Consider the following 24,851-nt stretch of genomic DNA (forward strand, 5'->3'; position numbering starts at 1 on the left):
CTTTTCCAGAGACTCAGGGTGGCTTACAATGTGTTAAGCAATAGCCTTCATACTTTTGTATATACCTGCTTAGTAGACAGACAGACAGACAGACAGACAGACAGACAGACAGACAGACAGACAGAGATAGATAGATAGATAGATAGATAGATAGATAGATAGATAGATACTGTCCTAGGTAGGAAGTTGGACTAGAAGACTTCCAAAGTCTCTTCCAGCTGTATAATTCTATATGTTGAATAGTGGGCGCAGTAAGGACACAGGACACACACACCAGTTACATGAGTTTATTCAGCTCCGGTACAGCAATGGATTGCCTAGCTGCGGCAGCCTCTTTTAAAGGGAGCTGTCCATGGCTTCAGCCACTGACGTGCTTCTAAATCTCCCACTCTATTAGCTCGCTTCTAATTGGTCCGTTTGAATTGTCACTCAATACTTAACACCCCTCCCCTCTAGATCAGCACTGACCAATCCTGGAGTCTCTCAAGCCACATAGTCACGCAAGTAGGCGGGTTTTTTCGGGGCGCGACTTGACCTGTGCAGTTCAGTTGTTCCAGCGATCTTGGAGCGAGAGGTCGAGTTCTGTGTCTCTCCTGGAGGCACCTCCGGAACTCTCTTGAACTCCGCCGATGGCGTGGGCCTATTTTGTTGGATGTTTATTTCTTCCTCCCCCAGATGGAACGGTGGACTGTCACAGCTATCGAGGATTCTCTCCTGGACTCCAGATAAGTGTCCGCTAACTCTAGTCAGTTTGAGTGTTGTCCCTGTTGTTTGTTTGGTGGTGTTTTATGTAGGGCCTGGTTTGTTTCTGTGGTTCCTATATGAAGTCTCTTTTCTTGCCCCTGGTTTTCCTCTTGTGATTCGTGTTCTCTTCTGACTAATCGGCCTTTGAGCTGATCTATGTGTCTTTTCTAGCTCTGGCCATCCTCCGTTTTTATCCTGTAGGATAGAGGGCTGGTGACTTGAGTTATTTCTGCTGGGACCCATAAGGGGTTTCCACTAAAAAATTTTGCGTACACTTTATCCCCTACTTGGAACTGTCTAATCTTGCTGGTGGAATCTACTGGCTTCTCTGCGCTGTAATAGGGGTGTAGTCTATCTAGACTAGACCTTAGTTTCCTTCCCATTAATAGTTCCGCGGGACTTCTGTGTGTGGTGGCGCTTGGTGTTATGTGATGTATACTTAGCAGTTTATCTATTTTTGCCTGTATATCCCCTGGCCCCAGCCATGTTAAGGTCTCCTTTGTCGTTCTCACCATCCTTTCCACCAATCCATTAGTGGACGGTTTTCCCAGCTCAGATAGTGCATGTCGGATCCCTTGACTGGCTAAGAACATTTCAAATTGCTTAGCTGTGAAGTGGGGCCCGTTATCTGACACTACCAAATCAGGCAACCCATGTGTTCCGAACAGTCTCCGGAGGACCTGGATGACTGCTTCTGTTGTTGTAGATGGCATTACATTCACCTCTAACCATTTAGAATAGGCATCTACAATAATTAGAAATGTGTTCCCTTGGCAGGGCCCGGCAAAATCTATGTTTATCTGGGACCAAGGAGTCCCGGGATCTTCCCAGTCATGTGTGGGTGCTGAGTCTGGTGCTGGGCAAGATTCCTGGCATGGTGTGCAAGTTGCTACCCATGTCTCTATTTCATTGTCCATTCCTGGCCACTAGACGTAGCTTCTGGTGAATGCCTTCATCTTCACTATTCCCGGGTGTCCCTCATGTAATAATTCTAATATATCATTCCTTAACAATTTTGGGATTATTACTCTGTCCCCCCACAACAAACACCCTCTCAGTCCTGATAGCTCGGTTTGCCTCGTCTTGAATGGTTGGAAGTTAGTATCTATGTTCGTCTCCGGCCACCCTTTCCAAACCCAATTCAAAACCCACGCCAGGGTTTTGAATTGGGCCGAGATTTGGGTGTTCTCCATAGTCTCTATTAGCAACGTGGTTGTGGCTGGTGCTGGGTCTTCCACTGTTTCTGACAATGGGCATCTGCTGAGTGCATCCACATGGTCAATGGTCTTCCCCGGTCTGTATATCAGCTGGTAGTTGTAAGCGTGAGGAATTCCGTCCACCTCAGCATTCTTGGAGATAAGATGGGGGCAGGGATTGGTCTGTCTCCTGTGATGATTCCTAGGAGTGGCTTGTGATTCGTGATTAGTTCAAATCTTCTTCCATATAGGTAGTCATGGAACCTTTTGATGCCAGCCACTGCGGCCAATGCCTTTTTATCGAGCTGGCTGTAGTTTCTTTCCGGTTTTGACAATGTTCACAAGTAAAAGGCGATGGGGGCTTCTCTGCCGTTTGGCATGCAATGGCTTAACATGGATGCATCGCAAGTCAGTCTTAATGGCAACGTTCCGCTATACTGCACCAATATACTGTCCGAAGTTAATAGTCTTTTTATGTGTTCAAAAGCGTTTGTCTCCTTTTTTCCCCATGTCCAATCCGTTCTCCTATCCAGTAGCCAGTGTAATGGTTCAGCAATCGTGGCTTTCTGCGGTAGGAAAATATTATAAAAATTTAATAGTCCCAGAAATGCCTGCAGTTCTGTTTTATTGGTGGGGGTTGTTGCCTTCAGTTTGCCCAGGGTGGGTCATATTCCTGAGCCATCATTCAGATATCCCAAAAATTCTATTTGCCTTTCTGCTAGTTGGCATTTGTCCCTTTTTACCTTTAGCCCCACCTCTTGGAATCTGGTTAGTACTGCCCTTAACCTCTGTTACAGTTGTTTCTGATCGATGGCTGATATCAGTACATCATCAAAATAGGGAACGACTCCCTCGATTCCCTGTAGGAGGTGTTCCATGAGGCTTTGGAACAATCCCGGGGCTACGCTTACCCCAAACTGCAAACGTTTGCACTTGAACACTCCCCTGTGCATGACTATTGTTTGTGCCTCTGCTGTGATGTCATCCACCGGCAACTGTTGGTATGCTTGGGCCAGGTCGAGCTTCGCAAATATCCTCCCTTGACCCAGTGAATGTAATAGGTGTTGTACTGGTACGCGCGCTGTTGTAATGCTTTGTTCAGGGTACTTTTGTAGTCCCCACACAGGCACACTGACCCATCCGCTTCGTGAGGATTACTATCGGTGTCTCCCGCTTAGCATGGCCCGTTGGCTCCAATACCCCTTGGGCAACGAGTTTATCCAATTGTTCATCTATTTTGGGCCGTAGAGCAAAAGGAACCCTCCTAGATTTAATTCTGACAGGGGCAACTTGGGGATCTAGGTTGAATGATATTGGAGACCCTGTGTACTTGCCCAATTTGTCGAAAACGTCTGCGAAGTCTCTCATCAGTTCCTCTTCCCAGCCATTGTCTTTGACTTGATTGATTCCAGTCACTGCCAGTCCCAAAGGTTCGAACCACTCCAGACCCAATAGGTTAGGTCTGTCCCGGTCCACTATGGTGAGAGGCAGTTTCCCCGGAAGTCCTTGAACTTCCATCCTTTCTAAGGTAGGTAAATTGAGGACCCAGTTTGTGGGGGCAATAAGCTGACTTTGTATAAATATACAAAAGTATGAAGGCTATTGCTTAACGCATTGTAAGCCGCCCTGAGTCTCCGGAGAAGGGCGGCATATAAATCAAATTTAAAAAAAACAAAAACTTTACATTGAACTTTCCGATGCCTAACACTGGAATCCGGTTCCCCTGATAGTCTTTCAGGGTGAGTCTTTGCTGCTTGAGTGCGCTGGTTGTGAGGCTGGGGATTATCAGCTTGATGGTCATCCAGGAAACCATGGACAGGCATGATCCTGAGTCGACCTCCATTTTGCATGGTCTCCCCTCAATGTACACGGTCGCTGCCATCTTCTTTGCTCTTTCCACGCTCACATGGCCCATGATTATTGTTTGATGGGTTTCACCCCTTTCCGACCCATGGTCCTCGTTTCTACGGCTTCTTCCAAACTGTTGTTTCCTGTTCATTTGGAATTGTCTGGTTCTAGGTGGTGGTGGGCTCATTTGTCTGTTTCTGTGGAACCCTGGTTGGGATGCCCTGCAGGCTCTTGCGATGTGTCCCTTCTGGTTGCACTGCTGGCAGATCGCATCTCGGAACCTGCACTCTGTCCTTGGGTGGTTTCCCTTGCATCCTGCACACTAGACTTCTTTCCTTCCTTTGTCCTGGGGTCTCCCCTTCCGTTCCAGATGGAGGTGATGTACTTCGTCCTCCTCTTCTTTTTCAGATTCGGTTTCCACATTCTCGTAGTGGATTGAAGATTCTTCCTTTCCTTGTGCCCCTTATTCATTTTCTTCATTGCGGCTGCGAATTTCTGGGATGCCTCAGTCGCCGTTGCCTCTTCCATAGCCTCTTGAAACGTTATTCTGGGCTTTGCGAGTAATCAGCTTTGTAAAGTGAGGTCCCTCAGACCCAACACTAAACAATCCCTCTTGGCCTCATCCAGATTTGAGAACTCGCAAGTGGTGGCTATTTCGCGCAGTGTTGCTACAAATTCGCTTATCGATTCTCCTTCCCTCTGGTCGCTCCAGTAGAACTCGTGCCGTCTTACCAGGGATGAGGCTTGGGGTGCGTAGTGAGCTTTCAGGATGCCTTGTAGTGTTGGCCAGGTCATTGTTCTCAATTCTGCCGGTGAGCTTTTGCCATTTTGAAAATGGCGGCTCTGCAGTGTGTGAGGAAGAGTGCCCTCTTTCTTTGTTCCAATAGGCTTAGCAAATCGTTTGCTTCCAGGAACATGTGGAATCTTTCCACGTACGATTCCCAGTCTTCTCCAGCTGTGTTGAACGGTGCGGGTAGAATGATCGAAGACATCTTGCTTGGCCGTTGATTTCAATGGCCGCTGATTGCCACGTGGAGGTTCAGTAACCTGGTGTCCGGTTGTCCTTCTGAGATCCCACCTTCATCGTCAGTGTTGAATAGTGGGCGCAGTAAGGACACAGGACACACATACCAGTTACATGAGTTTATTCAGCTCTGGTACAGCAATGGATTACCTAGCTGCGGAAGCCTCTTTTAAAGGGAGCTGTCCGTGGCTTCAGCCACTGACGTGCTTTTAAATCTCCTGCTCTATTAGCTCGCTTCTAATTGGTCCATTTGAATTGTCATTCAATACTTAACACTATGATTCTACCACCTTCTGATTTATGATGAAAAAATGTTGCCAAAATCTATCTATGAACCAGGGGTGAAATCCAGCAGGTTCTGACAGGTTCTGGAGAATCAATAGCGGAAATTTTGAGCAGTTCGGAGAACTGGCAAATACCACCTCTGGCTGGCCCCAGAGTGGGGTGGGAATGGGGATTTTGCAGTATCCTTCCCCTGCCATGCCCACCAAGCCATGCCCACCAAGCAACACCATGCCCACCAAGCCACGCCCACAGAGCCGGTAGTAAAAAAAAGTTGGATTTCCTCACTGCTATGAACATCATCTTTTGTGGACAATCACTTACTTTTTGTATCATGATGGTAAAGGGCCCAAGCATCTGAAATCCTCTTGCAAAGTACATAATATTGCACCAGCCAAGCACCAAAGCCAGAGACATTGGTACCACTTCTCCATTGGTGCTAGTGAGACGCATCACCATGGTCAGCAGAATCATACAGGCATACACAATGCTGCAGAGATAGAAACAGCAATGAAGAACAGCATTTGTGCAGGTTTTTTTTTTTTTTTTTGGCAGCATCATTCAACAGCAAACCAACTACTAGAAAATAATCTTACATGATGGCATGGAAAGGTCCTCCGAGGATAGTTTGCCCAAAGTATTTGGTAATTCCAAATCTGAAGATATCTGGAATCTGGAATAAATCCATTGATCAATGGTGTGCTCTGCTTAAAAACAATTGGCTCATTTTCTCACCCACAAAAAAGAAAAGAAACCCTAAAAGTCAAAGGAACTCAGTGATACAACTTTTTTTTCAATGCTAGAACTGAATGAAATCCATTCAATGCTGAATGAATTATCTGGACTGCAACCACATGCTGAGACCTTCTCTTTCATTTTGGTGAAGTCACTCCCTGATGCAAAAAATGACTGGTTCAAAATGCCTGTGACCTCTGCACAGGCAAAGATTTAGGATTTCTTAGTTGAGCACTACAGGATTACACTATAGATTAGCACTGCACTAGATTAGGATCTAATACGCACATTGTATCAGTCTTCATACAGAAGTCAGAGGATTTAGAAAGGACTTATGTTAAATAATATTGCTAATCCTATTATGGAATGCTTTTTCTGGTGCTCAGTTAGTTTCTACTCAGTATTTTTTTCCCACATAAAAATTGGAGAAGGAAAAACATTGCTCTTACCTCCAAGATCAATATCACAATGGCTCCAACAACAGTGATCAACTCACCAACAAGTCTGTGATTATCTTCAGAAGTAATATAAGACTCCTGAAAAGGAAACCAAACCCATATTGGTTAGGAGCATCACAGTCTCAAGAATTAATATTTCAAGGATCCAGCTTCTTTGTTTTATGGACTTAGATCAAGATGACAATGATGATCAATAAAAGTGGCGAGTCAGAAAATATCCAGGACTGCACTGCGTCTTCAAGTCAGAGAAACAATATTAGTGACTAATCATCAATTTGCCTTTTCCTTGGAGACCTGTCACACTCTGTATATCACTACCCAAAAGGATAGTGGACAAGCACAAGACTGGCACAGTGGAATCCACCCCATGGTTCTAGATACGGTTAATGAAAACTTCACAGTTATTTTGATTATCATCCATATCATTCTAAAATTTTGAAGAAAAGGAAGAAAAGCGCAGGAAACTTAGAAACCTAAATCATGCAGGATTACTTAATAACTTGAGCTAATGTGCTTTTCAGCTGGGAATCCCACTCATAATCAACCTTCAGAATTAATACAGTTCCAAGCAAAGTGAGCCAACTGCTGCCTCACATTCTGATAACTTAAGAAAGTTTAACTTCATCTTTGCTGTGTCCATCTATCTGCTTCTTTCTTTGAAAAAGAAAAAGGCTTCCTCATACTCCGGAGATTAAATGCTAATGTTTCCTGTTATGACAATGGAACCTAAGCCTTCCAGAAGTAAAATTGTGACAGATGACAACAGAAATTACTGTATTAGGTGACAGTGATATTTTAAAGAAAGAGAGAGGCCAAATTTAAGGGAAAGAAACTCTCGATGTACTGATGAAAAAGTATGCTATGGGAAGTCAGTTGCTTATTAAGAATATTAAACTATTCAACTTCAGGGATGCTCTGTTTATTTGACTATTGAAAAAGAGCCTCATGAATTTAATGTGAAGATTTGCAAAGAAAGTGTTCACACATTTGACTGTATTTACCTAACCCTAACTCTAAGCCTATTTAAGACTAGGAAGACTGCTGTGGGAGAAATCAGCATAAATTAATACCTATATTCCCCACCACATTTATTGCCACAATTTTGCACTAAATGAATTGCATATGGTCATTACACATCCACAATGTGGTTCATGTAGACTGTAGAGAATCCCCTATTATTTGATAACCACAGAAAATAAAGGCTGCACACATATTAGTACAACTACAGTTTACGGTCAAAGAAGCTCTCCAGTGCAACAGCTGTGCCGTTCTTCTTATTTATTTCTTATTTATTTATTAGTCATATTTCTATGCCGCCCACTCTCCGAGGACTCTTCCTCACAGGAGCATAACAGCAGCACCTTGGTAATGGAAAACCTCCCATCATATTTCTGTACATATTTACATTTTGCCTAAATTGTGTTCTCTCATAGTTGGATCATTAACTGCCACGCTCGCTAATGAGCAATTTTCAGGGAGTCTTTTGAATTGTTATCATTTGTCTGGAAAATCCATGAACTGAACTAATAGTGTCCATACTTTTCCCTCTAACTACCAATTTGCCTGCTATTATTTGAGCTGATGCCAAACTCAAGACTTCTGCTTACACTGCAGTGGGAATAAATTTCACAGTGTACTGAGAAATTCTGAATGAATGTGTGCAGAATTGCTGTACAGAGCACCATCTTGTTATAGTAGGGGTTTCCCCACTCACCCACACAAACACAATTACATTAAAAGAACAATGCCACTACTTTTTGCCTCCCAAGCCAATTGTTCTTCAGCCCTTGGTTATATCTGGTTGTGCTCTATCTTTGGAGAAGTTGGCCTCCTGAAATCGAAAATTATAAATGATTTTTACATTTTTAATAGACTCATATTAAAGGACCTACCTGCAAAAGTTTCTGAACATAGATTGTGTTATCTCTTTCATTTGTTTTGTTGAAGCTTCGTTCTTTCAGTGGTCGGTAGACACAACACATTGTGAAGCAAATCATGTACAGGACGTAGAATAAGCCCAGAATACAAAAATACGGCCGTCCGTATTTATTCCACTTCAGGCTTACCAGCTCATTCACAGGAGTAAGGTCAAGGATTCTTCGGGCCTGGGGGATGTAAAATACCTGTGTTCAGCCTTTTTCCTCAGAAACAAATAATTCTCAAAGACAGCAAAAGCAGCCCTGAAAATGAAGCGGTTAGTTGGATCATTTTAAAAAGACAGCATTAGTCCTGGAGAATGTATTGACAGATCCAGTTTGTCATTACTTGGGGAAAGAGCACTGGAGTCCTTGCTAGAAGTCTTCAGTGTGTAAAAACGAAAATGGGTAATGCTAATTATGAAGTCAGTAAGGTTGAAGATGCAAAGGCAGAACATAGCTTGAAGATGTGTGAGATCTTCGAGTAAGGCAGATGACCATTCAGGGCTGAAACACACTAAAAATTCCACTAACAAAACCCAGTTCATATGCTGGTTGGTAGCATTATTTCCTTTGATTCTTTTAAACATTGCATATTCAACCAGTATGACCATAAGAGTGGCATCGGATAACGCAAATGGGTCCTTAGTACTCAGTCAATGTAAGACAACAATAGCAATAGCAGTAACATTTAAATTTATATATCGCTTCATAGTGCTTGATAACACTCTCTAAGACAAAGGTCCTGAAACTATCGCCCGCAGGCTGGATACGGCCCACCAAAGCCATTAATCTGGCCCATGTGGGACCATGAGCCTGCCCCCCCATCGCTCCCCATACCCGCCAGCCCCCACCCGCCTTCTGGAGGCCTCAGGATGCCAAAAATGGGCCCATTTTGGGCAGCAGATGGAATTCCCCGGCCTCCAGAGAGAGAGAGGGAGGGAGGGAGGGAGAGAGAGGGGGGGAAAACAAAAGTCCTTCACACACACCCCAAGGCAGCCACATCCCTTCACTAACCTGCTTTCCACCCCCACGAGCATAACAAATTAAAGTTTAATTTGTGTGTATTGTGTAATGGACTGCTAAATTGGCCATGGCCACCCAGTCACATGACCGCCTAGCCACATCCTCCCAGCCGGTCCAATAGTCCAATGGTCCAATGGTCCCAACAGTCTGAGGGACTGTTTAAAAAGTTTGAGGCCCCTTGCTCTAAGAGGTAGAAGGCTGAGTCAATCTTGAGCCGGTCAGAATCAAATTCCTGGCAATGAACAGAGTCAGACTGCAATATTGCATTCTAACCACTGCTTCACCAGATAATTGCCTAATGTTTACTGAAACCCCTTGTGAGTTTTTGATCACAGGGTGATTTTAAGAAAGCTGTTCCATTCTTTGGAGATCTTATTGTATGAGAGCTCATTAGTCAGAAACTCTCCAAATACCTGCCACAGAATCTCTAACCTATTGCAGACGTTGAAGGCATCCCACACTGTCTTATGGATACACTTTGAAAAATCAGTTGTAGAAAAGAATCTGTATTCAGAAAAGATGATCTGCTCTGACTGAATAAACCTGGTTCTCAACTAGAAAGCCTCTTTGAGAAGAAACATTCAGCAGCCCCTCCTTTCAACATAATACCTCTCTCTTTTTTGTGGTGACAATAAGTTCCAGAAGAGATTGATCATCACCCCATGAATCAATTTCTGTAAGGTCATACAAGGTAGACGTCAAAGACCCAAAAGTCCATAGGATGTGTTTTCTTCTTTGCATTAGGTGGTTGAACATCTAATTTGGGAAAAAGAAAAGTTTCAGTCAGGATGCTTGCTGTTGAAGGGTATTTGCTCCCACAACCAATATCTGTCATAACGCTTCTCCCTTTTAATTTACCAAAATGCAAGCTAATAGAAAAGTTAGAGAATATAATAAAATCATCAATAATATGGCTTACACAGCGGGATTCACAGAAGTTTCCCTACATTTAACTAGCCTAACTATTTGAAGGATTGTCTGTCTCCTGTAGTTTGTCTGCTCTGTGCATTCTCTCTTCTTTAAACTGAGGGTGATATGGAAGAAAATTACGTTTTTCTCTCAAATGAGTGTTGTCTTTTTATATAAAATATTGTTTGCTTTTTTTTAATTTTGTGAAACAGCCCAGAGTTGGGTGGTCTGGAAATTTGATAAACTTTCACCTTGAAATGTAGATTCCTGTCCAGAGAATGTATGTCAAATAAGATATGCTGATACCTATAACTGTATTTTTAATGTGGCTTTAATATAACATCACAAGCTAGTAGGTTAGGGTTTCTAGCCTTTAGTTCTGTTTCAGAAATAAATGTTTGCCCTGATGCTTCTTTTTGGCCAGGTGTTTGGGGTTTCTTCTGTTAAGTCAAATCATTTAATCTTTTATAGTACAGCAGGTCAGAGAGGCTGACGTAATTGTGTTGAATTAGAACCAAGGAGATCCTGAGTCTAATCTCAAATCACTAGATTTGATTAACTACTGTCTCTCAATTTGACTTTTCACTGGACTTTTATAATGAGGAAAATATAGAGGAGAAAGCTCTACGGATGCAAGCCTGAGCTCTTGAAAAAGAATGATATGAATCAAATAAATGAAAAAATAAAAAGCTCAGGAAAAAATGTTCATTAAAATCCATATTATTATTATTATTATTATTATTATTATTAATAATAATAATAATAATAATAATAATAATAATAATAATAATAATAATAATAAAATTTTTATACCGCCCTTCTCCCGAAGGACTCAGGGTGGTGTATAGCCATATTAAAAAAACATATACCCACAAAATTAAAAACTGTTTAAAATATATTAAAAATTTGGCCCTTATATTAAAAACTACAAACACCCAATTAAAATTCATTTTCTAAGCCAGCCCGGCCTGTTGAAACCAAAGAGTCAACACTTTCAGTGATGTTCTAAAAATTAAGATTTAATTTTTGATTGAAGAGCTCCAAAACAGAGGTGCTTTCAACAATCAGCCTTTAAAAACCTAACTCCTGAAGTATGGGGGGTGGGGAGAGGGAAGTATCTTTTTACTGCCTGCTAGAAGGGAGCCATGAAAAAGCTAATCAAGGCTGAGATACAGCAATACGTTGTTTTTCTCCTTTGTGGAGCCCTTTCCAAGCTCACAACATATCCGCCTCCATTTTTACAAGCAAGGAGTTGATTGATAGTCTTCCTTAGAAGATTTTATAGCTACACTTTCAAGAAGAGAAGTACTGGTCATGATAAATAATAGGACTTGGCATCCCCATTATGCAAGCTGGGCTGAGGGCTTTCAAACGAAATATAGCAGGATTTCTCTCCAAGAGACCACTTAGTCAGCTCAGGGATCTTCCCTACTTTCGTCCAGGGAGGCTTTGAAATCTGCAAAACATTCTGGAAAGTGGGTCCAGAAATGGGACAAGATCACAAAACTCCCACAGCCTCACTGGACTTAGAGACAACAATCTGATCCATCACGATGTTCACGGAATATACAACACTTGTAGCTTTATTTTGTTTTAGAGTAGGCCTTGTTTGAACACCTTTATTGTAGGCCTTGTTTGAACACCTTTCAATCCTTCCTGAAAAGGAGGCATATACTTCCAACAAGAAATAATAAAAACAAATTGTAAAGAAACCATTTTACTCACCACAGTGTTGCCTTCTACCCCAGCCATCTTAAATGGGGTGAGTCCCTCATAATTGAGGACGGCATCCAGGTCCCCCAGACCCTTCTCTTTCTTGTCATAGCAAAGGAGAAGATCGTATATTTGACATGCGGATGCCTTGTTAGGCTGGAGGGTTAAGATGTGGAAGACTGAATTACCTATCAGAAATTAAGCAGAAACAGAAATTAAGTTCATCTTTGTATTTTAAGGAGAAATTGATAAATCATTGATCCCTGTTCAGACCCTTCAAACTTCTTTTTTGGCTTAGCAGGAAAAGGAGTCCAACGTTTAAAAAGTAAAGAATGGAGTTTCCTGCATTGAATATTTGTGCCAAGAAAATTTTGGCTGCTGTATGATTTGGAACAGACTTTTACATTTTTTAAATTAAGAGATTCCAGGCCAACTTCCTTAAACAACAGAGTCACTCAAACTAGCAATAGCCAGTTTGTATCATTCTGGATAACCAGTGGAGAATGCATCATTATAGTATGAAATATTCATTATGCAGCATCTCTCTTCATAAAAAGCAAATACAATACAGAAAAGGATCTTCTAAGACATTATGTATTTAAATCCTTGCATGCATTCTGAAGTGATAATTGCTGAACAAGGTGATTCTTCTGAACACGTAGCTTGGCTCTTACAGCTAGTTCAGATCATCTGCATTTTTTCCAGCATATACATATAATAATCTCATGCCTTTACCCACTGCAACTGACATAATGATTTTCCATGACCAGCAAAAGTTATCTGAATATTTTTGGAGGGAGGACAAAGAAATGCAGCCTGAAGCCAACCAGCTACCCCAATCTCCCACAAACCTGATCCTTCTATAGGTCAGAAAGGAGCCTTGGTGATCTCTACAAAAAGGACCCCCATAACAGAGGTATGCAATTGCTTTGGAAGTATCTGCCTACATCTGCAGCGTAATATTACACAGAGCCATGGTGACGCAGTGGTTAAGAGTGCAGTACTGCAGGCTACTTCTACTGATTACCAGCTGCCAGCAGTTTGGCAGATCGAATCTCACCAGGCTTAAGTTTGACTCAGCCTTCCATCCTTCCAGGGTTGGTAAAATGAGGGACCCAGATTGTTGAGGGCAATAGGCTGACTCTGTAAACTGCTTAGAGAGGGCTGCAAAGCACTATGAAGCAGTATATAAGACTAAGTGCTATTGCTATTAATGGCAGGCAATAAGAGAAGGAGTTTGCCTTATTCAAGGGAAGACTTGCATAAGGCACCTTCTCTCTTCCCACATGCATGCCCTTAACATATGTGTAGAGCCTTTGAGGAAGGCATACCCAGGGAATCCTGCACTTGAATCTTAGCACCATTTTCAATCAGCAACTGGACAATGGCTTCACTCCCAGCACATGCTGCAAACGACAAAATGTGTTCCCCTGAGAAAGGAAGGAAGAAAGAAAAAGAAAAGGAAGATTATTTTTGTTCAGTATTTAAGCTTAAAAATATTATTGGCAACATATCCAAGATAAAAATAGTATGTACATGCACACATACACCCTGTGTATACATACGGTATATACGCCTTACATATACATACATTGTGATAACTTATTTATATTTCCTTGCCACTGTACCAGTATCTTTTTATTATTATACCACTCAGTTAAGAAAGATTCCCTTTACTCTAGTCTCCACTGTCATTAAACTAATCCAAATAACCTCTGAGAATGCACATTTCCCAACGGAATTGGAAATTAGTTAAAATATAAGCATCCAGAGGAGGAATAGGATGGCAAAATCTGGAGATATCCGCCTTCTATTCACACTCTCACTCTGAAGTGTTACAATTTACTCACAGTGAAGATTAATGAGGAGTCATTACCAAAATGCTTGAAAATTGATCTATTAAGCATAGCTTAATTATGGTCTGAAACAGGTAATGAGGGGCCTCCCTAAGCATAGCATGGCCAATCTTCAGCTCCACTGCAGCCAACTGGGAAATCTGGATTTCTGTTGGCTGGGTATTTAGCTGCTGTTGGAAAAAAAAAAAGAGTCTCTGAAACGAAATACCAGAGGAAACCAGAGGTGGAACAGCTTGCTAATAGCTAAAAGAGATCCATTTATCTGAATTGTAGTGGAATTCAACTGAAGAACATGACGTCCTTAGGGAAAGTAAGAGGTAATGGCACATGGACACACAACTTACTGCTAGGTCAACTTACATCTGCTACACTTGTAGTTCTTGTTCTATGGACTTACCTATTTTTTTTAATGCACAAAATCATTACTCCAATAGACTTTTAAAATCCTATTTTCTCTCACTATAAGCAACTTTAAAAACATCTTTTGAAAAAAGAAGATTTAGGTAGCATGAAAACTGCTGTTCTTGTTCACATACTTGGCAGTTTTAAGACTTGTGGACCTCAACTCCCAGAATTCTCCAGCCAGCTATGCTTTGAATAGCAGATCAAATTAGTTCTTGATGAGAATTCCTCCCTTGTTTGTACCAGGTTTAAACCATTGTGGCTTCCTCTAAATAGGCTAGGAGTTGGTAGCAGGTCTGTGAATTTTCCATTAAGAGATCCCTCTTCTTAACTATAGTTCCTTGGAGAAAGCCAACAATAGCCATTTCAGAAAGGAGTGCAGATGCTTCCCTAATCCTGACTAACTCTTACCTCAATCATGAATTCATTATGAGATCTTTCTTTTAATTTCTTCAGTGGGAACAGAACAATATCAGCCTACTTGATACAAGCATTGCAAAAGCTGTTGAAATAATGCAGTTTGCCAGCTGTTTCAGAATAGTTTATTTTCAAAAATAGTAAAATTATAGAGTACTATGAGAAGAAAAGATACTTCTGTTCTATTTGATGCTAATGTTCCCTTCTTATGTATAAGTTACTTTTCTCTTAAATGAGAAGGCTCTGTTTGCTAAAGATATTTAACACAAATTAATTAATTTTGCCTTATAGGGCAATATTATCATTGTCTTTTTATTAATTTATTTTTAAATTTTACTTCTACTCTGCCACAATCAAATCCTTGGCAATCTATAGGCTATATAAATAAAAATTGAAATATCCATGCTGAAGTTAAAACCAATCAAAACAGCTATAAGGATAATAACCTTTAATCTTATTTTCTTTTTGGTTTGCCTCCCATATTCATCTCTTAAGTCTTTTACTCCCTCTACATCTAAATCTATCTTCTGTTTATATGATCTAACTTTTTCTCCCTTCTCTACCCTTTCCCACTGTCTGGTTCCAGAACGATCTACTCCTGGCCCCTTCTCTTTTCTCCAGCTCTCTTCCTGTTTCTCCTGTTCCCTTTTTACATCTTTTACAGTATGTTCCTCCTTTTTTAATTCCTTAACGCTGTTGGCTTTAATAATATCTCGTCCTTGTTGACTTCTTTCTGCTGATTTCTCAGTTCTGCTTTTCCCTCTGTTTCTTCTGATGTTTCCATTCTTTCTTCATTGTCCTGGTCTTTCTCCATTATCTCTTGTAATATATTTTCTAATTTTTGGTCTATAAGCTCAAATATCTCCTCAATGCTTTGAAACAACTCCATTCTGCTTTTCTTCTCTCACTTCTATCTTGTGTTGCATCTATATTTAATATGTTTCCTTTTTGGCCAATTGTCCAGGAGTCATTAATTCAATACAAAATTTCCAAATCTCAGTTTTAAATATCTCATCAATAATCAATCCAGTCAATCCAATCAATTTAAATTCACCAGAGGGTTGTCCACATCTCTTCAATTTGCAATGCAAATTGCAATTGATCACTTTTATATGATCAATAGTATTCAGGGGTCTCTTAACTGCAATTCTTATTTAATATTCAAATCTCTAGTGGTTTTAGGGCAGGTACTTATCCAGCAGATATTTTTAGTCTCTTTAAAGTTAGACAGTTCCCTTTTCATCAGCAGATGGCGCTCTTGCTTCAGTCTGCTCAGCCTCTCTGTGATGTTATTAGTAAGTACCATTTAATTATTTTAAATTGTAAGTCTGGCAATTGAGCAATAGTAGAAAAATAAAATTTGGGATTGTAATTCCAGTGCTTTGAAAATGCCTCAACAATGCCACATCTTTAACTTTGAGAATCCAAGTTTCTATTCATTTTAAAAAGTAATTTTTTCCTCTTAAATCCTTGGTATTTTTTCAAGTATGGTATGCCGCTTCAACAAATAGTTCTGAATATACTTCCCCCTTAGATTTCTTGGGGTCCAATTTCAACAAAAAATATTTTCTCACCCAGTTCACACACCATTCACTTTCTCCGCTCCTGCACTATCTTAGTTTTTCTGATTGTCCCTGACTTCATGGCAGCCATTTTGACTGCTGCTGCTCTTCGTCTTCGGAGGGGGTTTCCAAATCAGGGAGGAGAGATGCAGCTCTCCTCGACCTGCATGGTGGTCCCCCTTTACTTCGCCTCCTCTCCAGGGTGGCTATGGCCCCAATTTGGAGCCCTCTAATGGAGATAGCTCGGAATGGACTGTAGAGCTCATGGTCCTGCTTCCGAAGGCACTGGAAGTACATCTAGAAGTTTATATCTGATCTCTTTTGGTTGGTTGGTTGATGACTTCATGCTCCTCAACTAAGGACTGAGTTATGAAAATGGGCAGATAAAAAAAGCTGCTCATCCCAGATCAGGTGCCATAGACTAAATTCCTGTTGTTATTATAGCACTGAAAGATTTTCCAAATAGTCTTGCCCCTCAAAGCAATCCTTCTGACCCCACCAGTTGCAAGTTAAGCATGTGGACTTTTTACTAAGGAATGATAATTGAGAGGACTACTGTGGTTCAGAGGAGAGCACCTTCTGTCTCAGAAAGAGCTGGGTGCAAGGAACAAAACGCTTCTCTTTACCACAGTGTTTCCTCTACATATGCAGGTACAATGCAAATTGCAGATTATTCAAACAGAAGGTGTTTGACCGCCAACATACCAAAATAGAAAAGACTGTCACTTCTTCTCCTGAAAACATATCCAGTAGCACGAGGTCCATTTATATCCGCTCCCTTCTCAAGCAAAGCTTTCACCAGGCCCAGGTTTTTGTTTACCACAGCTATGTGAAGTGCTGTTTCCCCTGTAATACACAACATTAATTTTAAAAAAAACTTGTAGCATCTTGAAATTCCACATGTGTGCATTTCTGTGTGCGTGGCTATATGTATATATGTGTATATGTATATAAGCATCCATAGTCATGCATTTACATGAACTACATGAACCTATTTCATCAGATTATCATGGCCTCTGGTGACATTGACTCCAGAAAGTCATGAAAGGTTATCATCAGTCTTTTTCAACTCAGATTCTTTGAACTGAATCCCTTGTTGGATCAAGAAGAGCTATTAGCAACTGATCTTAACTAACAGAGCTCAGTTTTTCTAATGAAAATGGAGTTCCTGAGGAGACTTTTCCTATCTGTTTTATTAAATCTATACCCCCCTCCCCACACCCCTAAAAGAAGTTGGCACCTACAGAAAAAGTTCTGCAAGAAGAAGTAGTAGGCTTATACCAAGGCAAATATTGGCTGAATGTTCAAAGTAATGAGTAGGGCTGAAATAATTGCCTGTACTCGAACCAAAAGATTGGGTTCTGGACCACAGAGAATTTAGTTTGGCCCATCATGTCTACAGAGACTGTACTCTCCTTTAATTCAGATTGCTCTATCTACTTCTTAGTAGCTTCCTGACAGGATCACAACATAAAGAGGACACCTGTACTCCATGAAGCACAAAGTTATTATAATGCTGTTAAATCTTAAGACGGTGTAAATTTCCCTGTTATTTCCTCTACAACAGAAATTGGTTATTCCTCTGGAAACCATGATCAGCTTCCTTGAGAGCTCATTATACGATCAATGTAGTTTATAGATTAGTATCTCATGAACAACATAAATACATATTTTAAATCACTTATAGTTTATATCAGCCTCATGCATTTTCAAAGAAGTTCATCAGGGTTAAATGCAGAAGGGAATTGAATTTGATTCAGTGTTAGTTTGGAGGCTGGATTTAATTATTAATGCAATTGCAAAGTTAATTGCCGTTAAAAATGAATACCCAGGTTCTCATTCAAGAGTTTTAATGTTTAATGCGCTGCTTAATATTCCATCTTGAATTTCTTAGAAGATATTTCTCAGGGGCCTAGTATGAGGCAGCAGCAAAATGGCTGAACTGTGAGGCCCTTGATTCAGATTTCACCAGAACCTCCCTACATGGGAATACTAATCCATTTTGAATATGTAGTGCTTTAAGTTGCACTACTATGTCCATTTATATTATGATATCAGCAGTTATACTTTTTATTCCTTTCAATAATAGTCTCTCACATGGAATTAGTCTTCTGTTTATTTTTACACTGGGGATTCTTAGCATTTTCATCAGAATTGCAAAAATGTCTTTCCACCAAAATCACAACATTTCCGCCAGAACTACAAATTCTGTCAGTATGAAGCTTAGATTGCAATCACTTACAATGAGCCATTTTATTGTCCATTCACATAACTTAGTTCATTCCATTCCTTTTTGCTTCTAGTATTTGGTGTCATTTGAATATATGAGTACTTCGTTGTTCATGTCATATTTCAAATTGTTTATGGATCAAGTAAAACATTAGCTTACAATGCACATCAGGTTCTCAAATATACTCTTACTTTAAACAAGGCAAATTATATTCTCAGTTGCACACACAGTTTATATGGCAAGTTATTAGCCAAATTATATGTCTAAAACATATATTCTTAAACATATTCAATATTTCACTGTTTCTGGGCACTGTAAAGAGAAATTGGACTTAAATGGTTATATTATCACAGTCTGTTGTAGAATAAACGGTTGTCTGGGATTCATCTATAGCAGTGGTTCTCAACCTTCCTAATCCCGCGACCCTTTAATACAGTTCCTCATGTTGTGGTGACCCCCAACCATAAAGTTATTTCTAAAACCATTGAAAATATGTGTTTTCCGATGGTCTTAGGCCAGGGGTCCCCAACCTTTTGGACCTCAGGGACCACCAAGTTCATAATTTTAAATTTCACGGACCACTAATATGAATCCAGTGCGCTGCTTGCTGAAGCACCTGGACTCCCAATGATGGGATGGGGTCCTTCAGGTACTTTCCCTCCTATCTCTCTCTCTCTCTCTCTCTCCCACTCTTTCTCTCTCATTCTCTCTTTCTCTCTCTCATTTTCTCTTTCTCTCTCTCCCCCCTCTCTTTCTCTCTCTCCCACTCTTTCTCTCTCATTCTCTCTTTCTCTCTCCCCCTCTTTCTCTCTCCCCCCCACTCTCTCTCTCATTCTCTCTTTCTCTCTCCCCCTCTCTTTCTCATTCTTTCTCTCTCCCCCTTTCTCTCTCTCTCCCCCCCCACTCTCTCTCATTCTCTTTCTCTCTCCCCCTTTCTCATTCTCTCTCTCTCTCTCTCTCCCACTCTTTTTCTCTCATTCTCTTTCTCCCCCCTTTCTCTCTCTCTCCCTAATTCTTTTTCTCTCTCCCCCTTTCTCTCTCTCCCCCACTCTTTCTCTCTCTTTTTCTCTCCCCCTTTTTCTCTCTCTCCCACTCTTTCTCTCTCATTCTCTTTCTCTCTCCCCTCTTTCTCTCTCTCTCTCCCTCACTCTCTCTCTCTCATTCTGATTCTCTCATTCTGATTCTCTTTCATTTTCTCTCTCTCTCATTCTCTCTCTGATTCTCTCTCTTTCATTCTCTGTCTCTCATTCTCTCTCTCTCACTCTCTCTCTCACTCTCTCTCTCTCTCATTCTCTTTCATTCTGTCTTTCTCTTTCATTCTTTGTCTCTTTCTCTCTGTGTCTCATTCTGATTCTCTCTCTTTCTCTCTCTCTCTCTTTCTCTCTCTCTCTCTTTCTTTCTCTCTCTCATCTCATGGGCCAGCCAGTGTCTTGGGGCTGAGAGGAAGTCAAGCATCTCCCTGAGAGACCGAGGGCCGGAAGAAATGTGGGAGCGAAGCACTACTTGAACTTGCGCGGCATGAGCATTCGCCTTGGTATATCTGCGCCAGCCGGTGGCCAAGGCAGCCCTCATCTCTCCGCTGAAAGTGCAGCATCAGGATTCTGCCTTGGTATATTTGCGGCGCAAGGCAGCCCTCATCTCCTGCCACTTGGGACTCAGAGCGGTAAACGGTGACTGGTCCAGGGAGCAACTGGATTTTCCTCTCCATTGCGGACGCCAGATCGGCCCCCTGCAAGCTCTCATTTCTTGAGGAGCACTCCCTGAAGCGGGGCTGGAAACTTTGGTTCGGCTCCTTGAGAGACGAGAGCTTGCAGGGGGCCAATCTGGTGTCTGCAATGGAAAGCAAAATCCAGCTTCTTCTCTCTGCTGTAAGTGTGGCATCAGGATTCCGCCTTGGTATATTTGCGGTGCAAGGCAGCCTTTGTTTCCTGCCGCTTGGGACTTGGAGCGGTAAACAGTGTCTGGTTTGGGGAGCAGCCAGATTTTGCTCTCCATTGCGGATGCCAGATCAGCCCCCTGCAAACTCTCGTCTCTCGAGGAGCCCAACCAAAGTTTCCTGCACCACTTCAGGGAGAGCTCCTCGAGAGACGAGAGCTTGCAGGGGGCCGATCTGGCATCCGCAATGGAGAGCAAAATCCGGCTGCTCCCTGGACCAGTCACCATTTACCTCTCCAAGTCCCAAGCATCAGGAGATGAGGGCTGCCTTGTGCCACAAATATACCAAGGCAGAATCCTGATGCCGCACTTACAGCGGAGAGAAGAAGCTAGATTTTGCTCTCCATTGCAGACACCAGGTCACCCCCCTGCAAGCTCTCGTCTCTCGAGGAGCCCGACCAAAGTTTCCAGCCCCACTTCAGGGAGACGAGAGCTTGCAGGGGACTGATCTGGCATCCAGATTAGAGAGCAAAATCCGGCTGCTCCCCGGATCAGACACCATTTACCACTCTGAGTCCCAAGCGACAGGAGAGGAGGGCTGCCTTGCGCCACTAGCTGGTACAAATATACTGAGGCGGAATGCTGTTGCCGTGCAAATGAAAGTAGTGCTTCGCTCCTGCAGCTTCCAGCCATCGCAAACGTTGCTTCTTCCCGCTTCTGCTGCCCTCTCCCCCACCGCCACAACAGCACCATTCTTTCCGGATAGTGAGGGCTGTGCTCCTTTTTCCGTATTGCACTACCTGCAAAAATGCAAAAATATGAACATTTCTCCACGGACCACCAAAGGACCACCAGTTGGTGACCACTGTCTTAGGCGACCCCTGTGAAAGGGTTGTTCAACCCCCAAAGGGGTCGCGACCCACAGGTTGAGAACTAATCTATAGTGACTCTTTTTAACTGATACGCCATTCTTATCCTAAATAAAATATGCATTGAAGTGCATTCTTCTCATCAGAAAATCAGCTTCCATACAGTAACCCTTCTGAAAAGGTCCATCATGTCCCATTATCATCTGAAGACTTGGAAGTGGGCCTGAATGGTAATTGGAGAAAAATGAAGGAACATCTTGCCATGAGTAATCCCATTATCTTATTTTCTATAGCTGGGTATCATGAAAAGACCTATTTCAATAGAGTTTCCATAAATATATTCTGGGGTTATTTTTTCCCTCTGATTGTGAGCCAGAAGGTGACTAATTATGTTTACGATAACTGATGCTTTCTTCATTGATATTTTAGTCAAAGCATGAGACATAAATCCAATAATCATAATAATTACCAGCATACAGCTCAGAGGTCACAGGTTCATTCACAAGTTCTGGAGCTGCATTGATCAAGAGCTGAGCAGCTTCTAAATTATTGTATAAGGCAGCTACATGAAGAGCAGTCTCCCCAACAGCACCTACAAAGAGTATCAAAGAAAGAGAAGCTATCATGACATTGCAATTATCTGGGGATAGTCCCTCTAGAGATAGCCACAACTATGACAATTATGTTTATAGGTTACAACAGACAATGCTGGACAAGTCTATTCCTGGGATCTCTTGTATGTGGCCTCTCTCCTGACAGACGATAAATGTGAGTGACCATGCCATATGTCTTATGGATTCATGGATCTGAAGCTGTCCTTGCATATGCCAATCAACCACATTTCTACCACCATCTCTTCTTTGCTCCTCAAATTGTGCTTTCTCTTAATAGGTAATAGGGCCATGATAAATAGGTTGGATCACTACCTCGTTCATGAAGGTCACAGGTATGGCTAGCTATCAGCTTCTGGATGGCTGAGATATCATTTTCTTTTGCACCCAGGAGGAGGGGAGATTCCCAGATCCTGTAGCAAGCAGGAACAAAAGGTAATCAGTTCAGAATACTACAGAATACAATTCACATAGAAATGTCTTTTCATCTCTCTTGTCGTCATCATCATCATCAGCTCTTGTCTTTCTAAACTAGGAAAATTATTATTTTTAATCATAAGGCAATGAAAAAAATCCCAAGAAATAAGTAGATATCATTTATAACAAGTTATCTTCAATCCAAGCCCGGCCATTTTTATTATGTTTTAAAGGGAGCAGTGTTATTTTGCCCATAAGACCCATAGATGGTAAAGGTATGTCAATATAGGCCACCAATCTGGAAAGTTAAAGAAGAGATCATCAGTTAGCTGAGAAGGTCCATTCCATTGTGTGATAGGCCGTAGGCCATCTCAGCCATGTTGCCTGCTTTTAATTTCGATTTTCTAAATTTAAAGGGGGCAGTGTTATTTTAGAATAGTTATTTCTGAAATTTGTATTGTTCTTTCTCTTGTTACAGGATATTGAAGTACAAAGACTTAGTTACTAATTGGGTAATAACACCATAGAATGCCTTCAGGAATAGGGTTTTTAAAAAACATGGTAATTTACTGTTTTTATTTTTCTTAATACAGCTCCACAGGGATTATTTTCAAAAGCAACAAATCAGCCGCAAACTAGCAAATGCAAAATGTCAATGTAAGTCAATGCAGAATTAATGAATGTTGGAGCAATACAGATGCATATCACAGATACATATCAAAACTATGCCAATAGATACATTATCTGATGCTTCTCTGGTGTTTCACTTTATACCACAACTTCAATTGTACTCTACTTTCTTTTATTTTCTCAGAAGGTACACTAAAAGCCTTGTGTTTTGTTAGCCTCAGTCGGAATAATGATAAAGAGTTGCCCATCAGTAGATTTTGTGTAGCTCAGTCATAGAGCAAACTTTAAGTATGCAATAGTTATTTTGATACGATGCACATCCAGGAAAAGGAGACACCAGCATTTACATTTTGGTTCAAATCTACAATAGATATTGAGCTAAAGAAAATGAATATTGCATTGAGTACTAAAGTCCAGATTTAGTACAAACCCTGAATATATGTTGTGCACACTTTTAATTTAAACTTTAAAAAATGACATGGAACCTATTTAAGCCATCATTAATTTAAAAAATAAGTGTAGGTGGCTGAGGCATTCTCAATTGCTGATTTATGTCTGTCAGGGAAAAAATACACTCAATTTTTAAAACTTAATTTGTGGTAAAATCTAAAGTGTTGAAATCCATGAGAATTTTTGCTTGTCTTATTGTACAGAAATGTTATCTATATTATGGTTGTTATTCACTTTTTACTTTAGGAAATTTGAGGTTAGCATTATCTATTTCACTATAGCCGTTCCATTACAAACTAAAGAAATAGCATTTCATAAATATATAAAATATTGCAAGCAGAATTGTGTTTGAGTCCTCCCTTCTATTCTAAGCCTTCAGTAAATATTTAAAACCTGAAATCTATCAGTTCTATTAAGCTTGTCTTAATTCTATCCCTACTAACCATAACAGATCTTACCTTGCTAAAAGTTAAACATATTTCTTAGCCGATAAATGCACCTCCAAGGGTTGACTTATAGAATCTATAAAAGTTTCAGTTAGCTCACCACCAGGAGATCAATTTAGCAATTTCCTAATAACAGACACAGCATAAATAGATCATATTTCTGTGTAAAAGAAGCAATGCATGTTCTACTGAGTCAGTGTTCCTCTTTTTATAAGAGCAAAGGTGCTGCTTATATGCAATTTTCTAGTATCTACCAACTAAAATTGCTGATAGCATAACATTAAATCTGGTCAGAGCTAAAACTCTTCACTATTTTAGCATATGATACAGAACACCTAAGCAGCTGGTCGGAAACTACTATTAACACCCAGTAAGGGGAAATATTTTGGGGTGGCATTCAGAATAAGATCCAAATGTGTTCTTTAATTGGGTTGATAACATTATTCTGAAGAGCCCATTGATTTTGAAGAAAACTCATAACAGGTTTCTCTCCCATCTACCTTTAAAACTATATTTCAGCCCTACTGGACTTAGCCCTGAAAGGGGGAAAAATCAATTTTAAATGAAAAGAAAATTATAAACCATGGACTATAACAATTAGGCCATTGTTTCCATCCCCTGTTCAATGTAGAATCCAAAATACTCTCATTTCAGAGATGTTTGTCTGGACTAAACTTGAACATATCTCTCTGGTAATTGGTTCTGCTATAAATTCCTCTTACAATTAAGATTTTTTTAAAAAAATCAGTTAAAAGGTGGTTTCTTGTGGTTTAATATAGTTTATCTTGAATGCTGGAATTAGAAAGAACAGATCTTGAGTTTCCATATGACATCTGTTGAGATATTTGAAGAGTACCATTACATTCCCTCAATCTTCTCAAGATGAAAAGCCCACGTCCTTCAAGCTCTATTTACAGGACTTTATTACTATCCTGCAGAACAAATTTCATTTTCTTAAAACTAAAGTCTACTCTATAGAATCATCATCACCATTAGTAAAACAAGGAATCCCACTGAGAAAACACATTTGGAGGTACCGTATTAACTAAGACACTATTATTATTAGAGTATTTATATAGCCAATTTATATAGCCAACCTCTTGGAATTGCAATGGGCATCATTACAGTTTTCTTCTTCCTCTCTTAGATAATCTAAAACTCCATGAAAAAGTAGGGGATGAGATGATCAGGTAAACTCACTCTCAGATCATTTTTGGCATAATGTCAAAAGGCAA

At 40.7% G+C, this 24,851-nt stretch overlaps 1 protein-coding gene across 2 annotated transcripts in view; it reads right to left on the minus strand.

The window, feature by feature from the left end:
* Window positions 1–24,851, minus strand: part of LOC117661774 (transient receptor potential cation channel subfamily V member 6-like) — a 93,029-nt gene that overhangs the window by 23,976 nt on the left and 44,202 nt on the right. For both annotated transcript variants that reach the window (XM_034410899.2, XM_034410900.3), the window contains exons 2-11: window positions 21,989–22,086; window positions 21,532–21,654; window positions 16,794–16,934; window positions 13,183–13,281; window positions 11,864–12,039; window positions 9,839–9,985; window positions 8,180–8,392; window positions 6,279–6,365; window positions 5,691–5,767; window positions 5,419–5,584 (exon numbers count right to left, since the gene is read on the minus strand). In XM_034410899.2, the coding sequence (XP_034266790.2) occupies window positions 5,419–5,584; window positions 5,691–5,767; window positions 6,279–6,365; window positions 8,180–8,392; window positions 9,839–9,985; window positions 11,864–12,039; window positions 13,183–13,281; window positions 16,794–16,934; window positions 21,532–21,654; window positions 21,989–22,086 (1,327 nt within the window). The remainder of the gene's footprint in view (window positions 1–5,418; window positions 5,585–5,690; window positions 5,768–6,278; window positions 6,366–8,179; window positions 8,393–9,838; window positions 9,986–11,863; window positions 12,040–13,182; window positions 13,282–16,793; window positions 16,935–21,531; window positions 21,655–21,988; window positions 22,087–24,851) is intronic.

This window comes from Pantherophis guttatus, chromosome 2, assembly GCF_059756535.1.
Source record: "Pantherophis guttatus breed Tessera chromosome 2, ASM5975653v1, whole genome shotgun sequence".
Taxonomy (NCBI): domain Eukaryota; kingdom Metazoa; phylum Chordata; class Lepidosauria; order Squamata; family Colubridae; genus Pantherophis; species Pantherophis guttatus.